This window comes from Nuphar pumila, chromosome 3, assembly GCF_984573655.1.
Source record: "Nuphar pumila chromosome 3, dmNupPumi1.hap1.1, whole genome shotgun sequence".
Taxonomy (NCBI): Eukaryota; Viridiplantae; Streptophyta; class Magnoliopsida; order Nymphaeales; family Nymphaeaceae; genus Nuphar; species Nuphar pumila.
The window spans coordinates 6,680,121-6,691,190 of record NC_143251.1 but is presented as its reverse complement, the minus strand read 5'-3'; the positions used below and the strand labels follow the sequence as shown (position 1 = coordinate 6,691,190).

The window sequence follows — 11,070 nt, the reverse complement described above, 5'->3', positions numbered from 1 at the left end:
AATCATTTGTGCTCCATGCAAAGAAAGTGCCCCGAAACCAAGACACAAGCTAAGCTGTCCCTCCCATACGGTTCTGGACCACAGGATCCGACCTGTTTCTGGCCTCCTGTCGACAAACCATTTTTTCCTTCTTTTTTTTTCCAGAAAACGAAAAAAAAGAAGAAGTTGTAACGACTATCATATTGCTGGGCTTTCGGATTCGAATCGCACCCCTGTTATCGTTTAGTTTGCTTGCCCTCAAAAAAAGAAATAAGACATACATGTCATTAGGGCAAAAGAGTAGGGGTAAAAGTGAGTCCTTGCGGTGGGCTTTTCCGCTTTCCCTTTCTCACTGTTGCGTGTGAAAAGCAGATTCTTGGTGGAAGTTAGAGAGAGAGAGAGAGATAAAATCAGATTTTTTTTTTTTCTGTTTTAACTGATGTCAGGCGGAAAAGGAGGGGGAGAAGGAAGAGGAGGAAAGATATTAGTCAATTCGGTCAGCAAATTTTTTTTTTTAATTTTTTTTTTTGAAAATTTAAAATTACAAGATGAAGAAGAGAGAGAGAGAGAGAGGTGGCGCTATCGTAAATCGGTGAATCCGTGGGAACCAAACTCGAGTGGTTATTTTGTGAAGCTCTCGCCCGTCCCGTGCCACCTCCTCTCTCTCTCTCTCTGTTTTTCCTCTCTTTGTTACGACTGTCATACGGAAGGGTTTCGGATTCGAATCTCACCCTGTTATCAAGTTTGCAGGAGAGAGAGAGAGAGAGAGAGAGAGAGAGAGAGAGAGAGAGAGAGGGAGGGAAGTACAGGGGTTTCTGTGCGAAGGAGACGGGCTAAAAACCAAAGAAAATTTGCATCACTTATTTTATGTCAATTTTCGATTTGTCTCGAAGGAAAATGAGGGGGAGTTACGTCAGAGGGAGAGATGGAACAGAGGAGGATTGATAGTTGCTATTAAGAGAAACAGAGAATGGTGGCGGTCTGTGTGAAAGGGTAAATCACGAGTAAATCTTAATCCCCAACCTCCCTACTTTTCTTCTCTTTGTGCTTCACCTTCCTCCCCTCGCCCTCTTTCTGTTTCTGTCTCTATCCATCTCTCTCCCTCCCTCCCTCCCTCATCCTATTTTCGACGTCTTTATTTCGTTAGAAGGCGCGCGGAGAGAGGTTTACGCGGAGTGGGGGGATGGATCGCGTTCGTCGACTTTTAGTTTGAAGTCTTCTTCGTTCACACGAAAACAGGAAAGGGAGAAAATCAACAATTGAAGGGAATAAAAGCAGACCCACTTGATAGTGGTGGGAGTTGCTTTGCTTTTTGGTGTTGTGTCGAAACGAAGAAAAGGTGGTGTTTGAAAAGAAGGAAGAAGAAGGAGATAATTGGGGTTTCTCTGCATACGAGAACGCCTCCTAAACCCCTCTTGGATTCAGGAATTTCAAGTATGATTCAGCGGAAACTAAGATCTACCTTCTTCTTCTTGGTATAGAGATTCGGTACCAGACTCCCCACCGACCCCAGACCATGCGTGCAGGCTTGAGCACGATTCTGCAGACGCTCACCCCCGAAGCGGCGAGCGTCCTGAACCATTCGATCGCAGATGCGGGGCGTCGCGGGCACAGCCAGACCACCCCTCTGCACGTTGCCGCAACTCTGCTCTCCTCGCCTACTGGGTTTCTCAGGCAGGCCTGTATTCGCTCCCACCCCAACTCTTCCCACCCTCTCCAATGCAGAGCTCTCGAGCTCTGCTTCACCGTCGCCCTCGAGCGCTTGCCGTCGTCGGGATCGGCCCTATCCCATGTCGCCGAGCCGCCGATTTCGAACGCTCTCATGGCCGCGCTCAAGCGGGCGCAGGCCCATCAGCGGAGGGGATGCCCCGAGCAGCAGCAGCAGCCCCTCCTCGCCGTTAAGGTCGAATTGGAGCAGCTGGTGATCTCCATTCTTGATGATCCTAGTGTTAGCAGGGTCATGAGGGAGGCCAGCTTCTCCAGCCCTGCTGTCAAGGCCACCATCGAGCAGGCCATCGTCAGTTCCTCCTCCAATTCGCAGCCGGCCGCCGGCTTCTCGCTCGCCCCCCACCGCCCGATTCCGGCGCGGAACTCGTATATGAATCCTAGGTTGCAGGCCTCTGCTCTCCTTTCAGGGGACCGGTCGGGTGGCGGGCCGAGGGTGGAGGATGTGAAGAAGGTGGTGGAGATTCTGCAGAGGTCGAAGAAGAGGAACCCGGTGCTCGTCGGCGATCACGAGCCGGAGTCGGTTATGAAGGAGCTTCTGAACAAGATTGAGAGGACGGAATTGGGGGAGGGGCTGAGGGGCTTGCAGGTTGTGTCTGTGGAGAAGGAGCTGGCCAGTATGTGTGTGGGGAAGAGCGAGGAGAGGGGGAGGATTGGCTTGAAGATCAAGGAGTTGGGCGCCCTGATTGAGAGCAGGTTGAGCGGCCAGGGTGGTGTGATCCTGAATCTGGGCGATCTTCGGTGGCTCGTCGAGCAGTCTGCCGGGGCCACCTTCGGGGTTTCGGTGTCCGGGCCGGTCCAGGAGGTTGTTTCAGAGATGGCGAAGCTGTTGAGCAGCCATGGAGAAGGAGGCAAGGTATGGTTGATGGGCACTGCTACTTGTGAGACTTACCTGAGATGCCAGGTTTATCACCCCTCAATGGAGAACGATTGGGATCTGCAAGCCGTGCCCATTGCTGCAAGGTCTCCCCTTCCTGGATTGTTTCCAAGGTGCTCTCTCTCTCTCTCTCTCTCTCTCTCTCTCGTCATTGTCCCCTTCATTGAAATCAGTCAACAATCTGATATCTCTTATGGTTCTTTCTTCTTTATGTTGAGTGATGAAGTTTACTGTTTTTCCTATTTCTCCTCCGGTTTTTGTTACTGAGAATCTAGCACGGACCTTTTGCATTTTAGTATGTGGATCTCTCTTATTGGAAGCATGATTTTTTTCTCCCTGTTTTTGAGCTTGCAATGGTTCTATTGTGGAATCCGTTTGTTTTTTCCTGTTTTCTTTCTTGCTGTTGCATTTTTTTTCATCTTGGATTCAATCAGTGTGCATTCTTATATTTTCCTTGTTCTTGTGCTTCTGTTTTTTCTGTTTCATTCAAGAAATTTGTGATTTCATGTTTTGAAGGATGCCTTTTTAGTCTTGATTTTTAATGTTTCTTTACATTCTGTTGATACGTCCATTGAAAATTGTAGAATTGGAAGCAATGGGATTCTCAGCAGTTCGGTGGAGTCCCTTTCCCCTCTCAAAGGATTCCAGGGAAACTTTCTCTCGTCAAGAAGATTGGCCGAAAATGGTGATTCGGGTTCGGCTCGCAGGATGACCTGCTGCCCCTCGTGCATGGAGAATTATGAGAAGGACCTAGCCAAATTTGTTGCCAAGGAGTTTGAGAAGTCTTCATCAGATGCCAAACCAGAAGAACAGCAACAGTTACCACAGTGGTTGCAGCTTGCAAAACCAGCCAACGTCAAGGCGGCCAATCACCCTCTGGTAATAAGATTAGAGATTTCGAAGGGAGTTCTCGATATCAATACAATTTCTTGTCTAAAATTTCATTGTCACAATCTTTTTTTTTCTTTTCCTTCTGATGCAGGCTAAAGAAAACCAAGAACAAGTGTGGAGGCAGAAATCAGAAGAATTGCAGAAGAAATGGAATGAGACGTGCAGTCGTCTGCATCCAGGATATCGTCCTGTGGTCGGGGCAGAGAAGCCATCCTCTCTTGCATTCTCCCCTTTGCTTGATCCTCACGTTTCCGGCAATGGCGACGCCAACGGCAATGGCTATAACCCCACCTCAACAAGGAAACAGCAATTTCAGCCAAAATTGCAGCTCAACAGAAACACCACTCTGCAATTGGGTACCACAAATGCCACCCTCAGCTTGTCACCGGAAGTGGCCAGATCGCCACCAGCAAGTCCAGTAAGAACAGACCTGGTACTCGGCCGTCCGAAGTTGTCCTCAAAGGAAAACGCAGTCACAGACATGCACAAAGACAGGACCAAAGATTTAACTGGCTGTATGCCGGCCCAGCCTGTTTCTGATCACTACAACCCAAAAGCTTCTTGCCCTCTGGACGCAGATTCATTCAAGAGACTCTTCAAGGGTCTCACACAGAAGGTTAGTTGGCAGACTGAAGCGGCAACAATGGTGGCCACAGTAGTCACCAAGTGCCGCTCTGGTGATGGAAAACAGGGAGGCGTGGGTGTGAAGGGTGATACATGGATGCTGTTCCTCGGCCCAGACAGGGTCGGGAAGAAGAAGATGGCGGCAGGGTTGTCGGAATTGGTGTTTGGAAACAGGCCTATATGCATTAGGCTGGGTCTCTCCGACACCGGTCACCAGCACGAGGACATAGATGATGATTCCAATGCAAGATGGCGAGGAAAAACTGTGCTGGACCGGATAGCCGATGCTGTTAGACGTAACCCATTCTCTGTTGTGGTGCTGGAGGACATCGATCAGGCGGATTCTCTGATCCACAGCAACTTGATGCGGGCAATGGAGAAGGGGAGGTTGCCGGATTCGCACGGACGGGAGGTGAGTCTTGGCAGCGTGATCTTCATCCTGACTGCAGAATGGCTGCCGGAGAGTCTCAGCGGCAAGTCGCCTGAATCCGTTCATATCAGAGAAGACAAGTTGGCATCTGCAGCTGCCTGCCTCCGGCCACTGCAGCTCACAATCTGTAGCAGCCTTTCTGCTGCGAGAAACAAGCGCCGGCCAGCATGGCTCGAAGAGGAAGAAGACCGGGCAGCCACGCTGCGGAAGCCGAGGCTCACGATCGACCTGAACCTATCGGCCAACGACAATGACATTGGCGACGGCTCGCGTGACTCCAGCGACCTCACCATCGAGACTGCACTCAGGCTGCCTCTGGCTGCAATGAAGGACATGGCAGACAGGGTCGATGAGGCGATCGCGTTCAAGCTGGTCGACTTCGACGCATTGTCGAAGAGGATCTTGAGCTCGCTGAGCACAAAATTCTCCGGCCAGGTCGGGAGGGGAGCGTTCGAGCTGGAGGAGGAAGCGCTGGAGCAGTTGCTGGGCGCGGTGTGGTTCGGGCCAGGCTCAGGTGGGCTGGACGAGGTGGAGGAATGGGCGGACCGGGTTCTGGTCCCGGTTTTCCGGGAATTGAAGGGAGATTTCCCGGCGGAAGAGGACGCGGTGGTCCGGCTGGTGGTTTCCGGTGGCGAGGCCGAACGACCGGCGTCCGGAAACTGGCTGCCGAGCAAGATTCCGGTCAGTCGGGTCTGAGGAGGCAGCCCGCTAACGGTTTGACAGGGGACCACGTCCGTCAGGCGGGGGCGTAAGATATTTGACGGAATCTTAACGTCGCAGCACGAAAAGGTACTTTTGCTATTTATGAAGGCTGTCGGGTTGTCAGACGTTGCTGGAGCATTCCTATTGGTTTGCTTGACCTCTCTCCATTGCGTGGCGTCTTACATTAACGACACGTGTTTAATTGCACAGAGCGGAAATTGCGGGACCGGCTCTCCTTATGATGGAGCATGGGGTTTAAGCGAACGGACGCCCTTATGCAACTCAAGTCAGGGTGGTGGTGGTGGTGGTTTGGTTTCTGCGTAGAGGGAGTTGGTAAATACGATGAATATCAGAGGGGCAATTTGATAAAAAAAATTTATGTAATATTATCATGTAGAAATTAAATTTTGCTATATTGGACACTTTCTTTTCCTTCTTTTCTTGGGTGTATTGCGATATACATACTTTGTTATAACGATTAATTTGTTGTTTATAAAATAAAAATATTTTAAATATTTGCTTTAAAATTTTGAGGATGAGGGTTGACATTGGAATTGGGGGAGCAAATTGGAATGGAACCATACTAAATCACTGAATAAAACGGAACAATACTAAACCACTGGGTTGGTGGGTAGACCAAAAGATTGCCATAAAAGCAAAGTTTCTCTTTTGACTAGAGAGGTGTGAATTAGTGTAAAAATTAAGAATTCATTTTTTTTCCTGGCGATCACATGGGAAGAAAGAAAAGCCTCGTTTTCTTCTCTAGAAGTATATATTTTTTTCTTTTTGGCTAAGCTAAGAGAAATACCTCTTGTCTTGGCATGTTGTAAGCCGCCGGTTGATAAAACACTTAAGGTCTGAGTTTTGAAGTACTGATTTGTCGATAACTCTGTAGCATTCTATAAATCGAGAGAGTTGGATTTACGAGAAAATCTATGTTACTATATTTTTATGCACAAAAATAAAGAAAAATAAGAAATACAGCTCAACGAAAATAAGAATTTTTATTCATCAACTCTTCCTTAATTCCTCCCAAACCCTAACCTTACGATGGATCTTGAATAAGATCCGAATATGAAAAATAAACCCAAAACATATATTCAAATCTTAAGTACTAACTATGAATCCAATTGGATCTCTTATAAACCCAGATTGTAATTGCTCCGCTCATGCATCATTCTCTCTAGGTTGTTGAAGACTTGCTCTCAAGTCTGGTTTTCTCTTTCTCTTCCTTCAATTTCGCTCCACTTGTAAGAAACAAGTGGACTATTGCAATTTTTTGAGGAATGCAGATTCACAAACACGGGTGAGATCAGATCTAAAGAATACCCAATCAAGTCATAAATGATGATATGAACAGTGGTGTAGCAGAGAAACAAATGGATATTCATATGGGACATGAAACAAAGTACGATGATCCAACTTAAGAGTTACATAGATTCATTTAGAATCAATTGGACTCAAATATACCTTAAGCGGATCGAAGTAGGCTTGGATGACTCCTGAGTCAAATGGATAGGATGAGTTTTCAACACACGTTGGTTGTGGGTAGGTTTGGTGTTGGATAAGTTGGTTTTGGGTTTGGGTGAGGTTTAATTCATGGATCAAATTTAAGTTTAGATAGCCAAGATAAGGGATTTGGTGAAAATTCAGTTGGATCGAGACCAGATCTATAACCAAAATAGGTTGGTCGAATCCTTTGAGACTTGAGAAGAATAAGTCTGGTTTATCCTTGATCCAAATTCCAAATGTGTATGGATCTGGTCTTGACCCAGTCCAGGTTAGAATTGGAGTTTTATCCGATTTCGATAAGGTTCAATTTGGGTTTGGATATGAGACAAAATGTAACGCCCTCGATTTATAACTCGATTTTTAAAATAATTTTTTTTACAAGGCTTTATCAATGGCATTGCTCCAACAGAACTTAGCACTAAGGTGCCCAATTGTGTGCAAACATTAGTGTATATTAGCCAACTAGAACCAAGTTCGAGAAAGGAACATCCAAGAATAAGAACCATTTATCAAAAAAATGTGAAATTGGGAAAGCTAAAGACATAATACCAAATCACCAAGTATTTCAATAAAATTCATCAATTTAGTAATCATCATTAACACTTAATTAAACAAAAATATTATTCATAGCAGGCAAGTTCGAAACCAATAAGCCAAAACCCCATAGTCCATTGCCAAACCTCATAGCATTCCAAGGCAAGGTCCAGCCATAGTCCAATCGTTTAAGTCTGAAAAGATATCACCCAATTAAGCCTTATCACCTAAAATATCAAAATTATTTGGGGGTGAAAATAACTTCCCTAAAGTATAAAAAAATCTACGCAAATAATATACAGACAAAAATATCATCAATTAACTTAATATTCTTAATAAATTGACTAAGACATGCGTTAATCAAAACTAGGTAGAATTTAACAATTAAAAATATTCCTTGGTTGTCGTTGGGTTTAAGCAAATGGACGTCGTTATGTAAGTCAGGGGGGAGGTGGTTTATGCATAGAGAAAGTTGGTAAATATGATGGATAACAGGGAGCAATTCAATAAAATTTTATGTAATAATATCATGTAGAAATTAAATTTTGTTATATTTGACACTTTTTTTCCTTTTTTTTTGTTGTATAATTGTGATATACATACTTTGTTATAACCATTAATTTGTTGTTTATAAAATAAAATATTTGCTTTAAATTTTTTTAGGATGAGGAATGACATTGTAATTGGGACAGCAAATTGATAAGAGATTGGAATGAAACTACCATGTGAGTAAAACGTGACTGAATAGAACGAAATACTAAACCTTGGTGGTAGACCAAAAGATTGCCAAAAAAGAAAAGTTTCACTTTCGGCTAGAGGTGTGAATTAGTATAATTTTTTTTTGGTGGCGACAACATGGAAAGAAAGAAAAGCATCTTCTTCTTCTAGAAGTATCTTTTTTTCTTTTGGCTAGGCTAAGAGAAATACCTCCTATCTTGACATGTTGCAAGCCTGTGGTTGATAAAACCCTTAAGTTGTGAGTTTTGAAGTCATGATTTTGCCGACAACTCGTTGGCATTCACAAGTCTCCCCTACCAGATGAGCAAAGCCCTTGTGAGCCTTTAAACGTTAAACAAGAATTTCTAACTCACCAAGAAAAATGAGTCACTTGAATGTATAAGAACTGGAATGGAAATTTCTTGAATCTACAAAAAGAAAAAAAGAAAAAAATTTATTGCATAATTCAACTCTATCTCACAAAGCAACCCCATACTCTCTCTTTAATAGTTAAATGTCCTAAAATAAGATGTAAAAATTATCTGAACTACTTTTATCTTGATAAATGAAACTTCTTCTATCAAAATCAAAATCCTGTTTTGATCTTACCTAAATTAACAAACAAGGTTTATTAGAACAATAAATTATTCATAATAATTATTACAATGAAGTATCCTTCAATTAGGTTCTTTGTTTTCCTACACCAAATGAACTCATGATTTTTTTTATATAGATTTATGAGATTTGAACTAAGTTTTCTGACTATCAAGTTAACTCACAGTGGATCTATACACAATAATATTAGTTCAACTGCATTCACACAACCATTTGGCCAATATTTTGTATGGCTAGCATTCAATTGGATGCAAGCTCAAACCCTTTACTATTTCCCCTCATCTTTTTATTTTTCAAGGGAACCTAGACCAAAAGATGTAAGCTGAAAGCCAACTTAGGTATCAAACTGTTAAAAGGTAAAAAATCCTCTTACCAAGCACTTGCATGAAGCAAGCAATTAGAATAGCATATAGTTTCATATCAAGTATGAAACTAACTTTTAAACCATAAATAAAAGTATTAAATGTTTAAAAAACTCTTTGTAATTACTTGGAATGCTCTTGCCTTCACGGTTACAAGTTCATTTCTATCACAATATAATGCATATCAAACTTGTTTCATTGACAATTTTGAATACAGAAAACAATGTCACTTGTTACAAGCACACTATTTTTATTATCACTTTTAAATAAGTACAATGCATGCTTAATTATTTGATTGTTAAGTGTCTTTACAAAAACATATACACTGAAAGATTATTTCATAATTTCGTGTCAATTTTTAAAAAACTTTTTGAAGCCGGATCAATATGTGTTTCAAGTGTTATCAATGCATATGAAAACATGAAATATCGCTGATCTTTTTAATATATCATGATTTTATTGTGAGATTTTTAAATGCCCATATTGTACCATAAAATATGATATTTTCAAAATATCACATCTTTTAAGAAAAGTTGGCAATAAGATCGTGCAACTATATATAAAATGTCTTTTTTCATAAATAGAAACAAATAATTTAGGTGGCTTTTGTAAATTATCATCTTTTTAAGTCTTTTCTTTTTTACACAATATTTTCAACCTCCATTTTTTGAAGTTTGTACGACTGGATGACGATGCGGTAGATAGGTCATTCCTGTTGTTGATCATGATAGTGGACGGTGGAGATGTCATTTTTGAAGGTGGATCTCGTTGCACGTTGGTCATAGCGGCAGATGACTGAACGTTAACTAGTGCCTCCAAAAAGCCGTATGGACTTTTCAAGTATCAAAAGTCTGGATGCCAACTATTGAATATTTGATCCAATCCGAATCCATTTAGTCAGATCCAACATTTGATTTACAACCCGATTTGAATTCAGTTTAGTCAAACATCAGAATCTGAATTCAAATCCAGATCATTAAGATAATGAACTCGGATTGATTTTTTTTATTTGAATTTGAACCCAACTCTAAAACTAAACAACACATATCAAATCATGTTGGATTTGGTAAGGCTACATCCAAACAGAATCCCCACTAGACATGGTGTGTTTGCATCAGATATAAAATGGGAGCATTCTGCAGAAAATGCATGGGAGCTTGTGCCATTTCCGCTGGTCCACTTTGTGATGCAAACATGAGAACTCATTTCCTCATGGAAAGCAGCCCCCATTTTCAATGTCAAAACCTCACCCCCTCTTTCCATGAACTTTTTTTCGTAGGATGCAAACGTACCCTACGGGTGCTAATGGATCAGATTTTGTCCGACTTCATATTTGAATCCAACATTTGATATTCGGATACATATAAATAGTAAAAGAATGCATATTTGTAATGAATTTGGACTTACATGCTGATTGTTTTGGATATCGGCTCTAACTCAAATTGGCACTTTCTATCATATCTACATTCTGTTTCGGATCAAGTACATTTAATTTGCATATTAGACATGTAAAACTCTTTATGTAACAATTCTTTTTATTGGACCCAATATTATCATTTAGAATTTGGATCCATGTTCAACTTTAATACACCAGACCTAGTTTAAATTTGGGTATTGATTCAAACTTGTTGCCCAATGTTTTGATTCAAATTCAAATATACCATGATATAACTCATACCCAACCTATCTAAACCCCTACTTAACACATGCAACTATTTATGCACGCTGAATATGGGCCGATTGTTCATTTTATACTGATCCATTTAACCTTTCACTTGTGGACATCTATAGGGCCAGACCTTTTTTGAATAGGACACTGACCTTTCTAGAAAGCTCTAGATTTGGGTGCTAGTTCAAGTACAAAAATAGTATTAACATTTCCAACAAGGACTTTGCTCATCTGGCAGGGGTCACATGTGAATGTCACCAAGTTGACAAGACGTCACACATAGCTGGTGTTCCTTGCCGTAAGGGCGAAGATGAATGTGCTATCCGGTGTGCAGGAGTGACCTCAAAGGTTTTACCAACTATAGGCCAACCAATGTGCTGCCACTGGTGGGGAAGTTTTTTCCTTGGTCTTGTTAAGGAGAAGACCCAAGATC

The 11,070-nt window shown here is 42.2% G+C and overlaps 1 protein-coding gene across 2 annotated transcripts; it reads left to right on the top strand.

Moving 5' to 3' along the window:
- The first annotated feature begins 695 nt into the window (after positions 1–695).
- On the top strand, positions 696–5,736 carry LOC149841781 (protein SUPPRESSOR OF MAX2 1-like). 2 transcript variants are annotated; one of them, XR_016430730.1, is made up of 4 exons: positions 696–2,694; positions 3,166–3,460; positions 3,564–5,315; positions 5,439–5,736. XR_016430730.1 is itself a non-coding variant. In XM_089998689.1 (3 exons), the coding sequence occupies exons 1-3, from the start codon at positions 1,496–1,498 to the stop codon at positions 5,220–5,222; spliced, it is 3,153 nt and encodes a 1,050-aa protein (XP_089854815.1). In that variant the 5' UTR covers positions 696–1,495; the 3' UTR covers positions 5,223–5,736. The 2 variants fall into 2 exon arrangements, 1 of the variants encoding a protein (XP_089854815.1); XM_089998689.1 differs by having other exon boundaries at positions 3,564–5,736.
- The last annotated feature ends 5,334 nt before the right edge of the window (positions 5,737–11,070 follow it).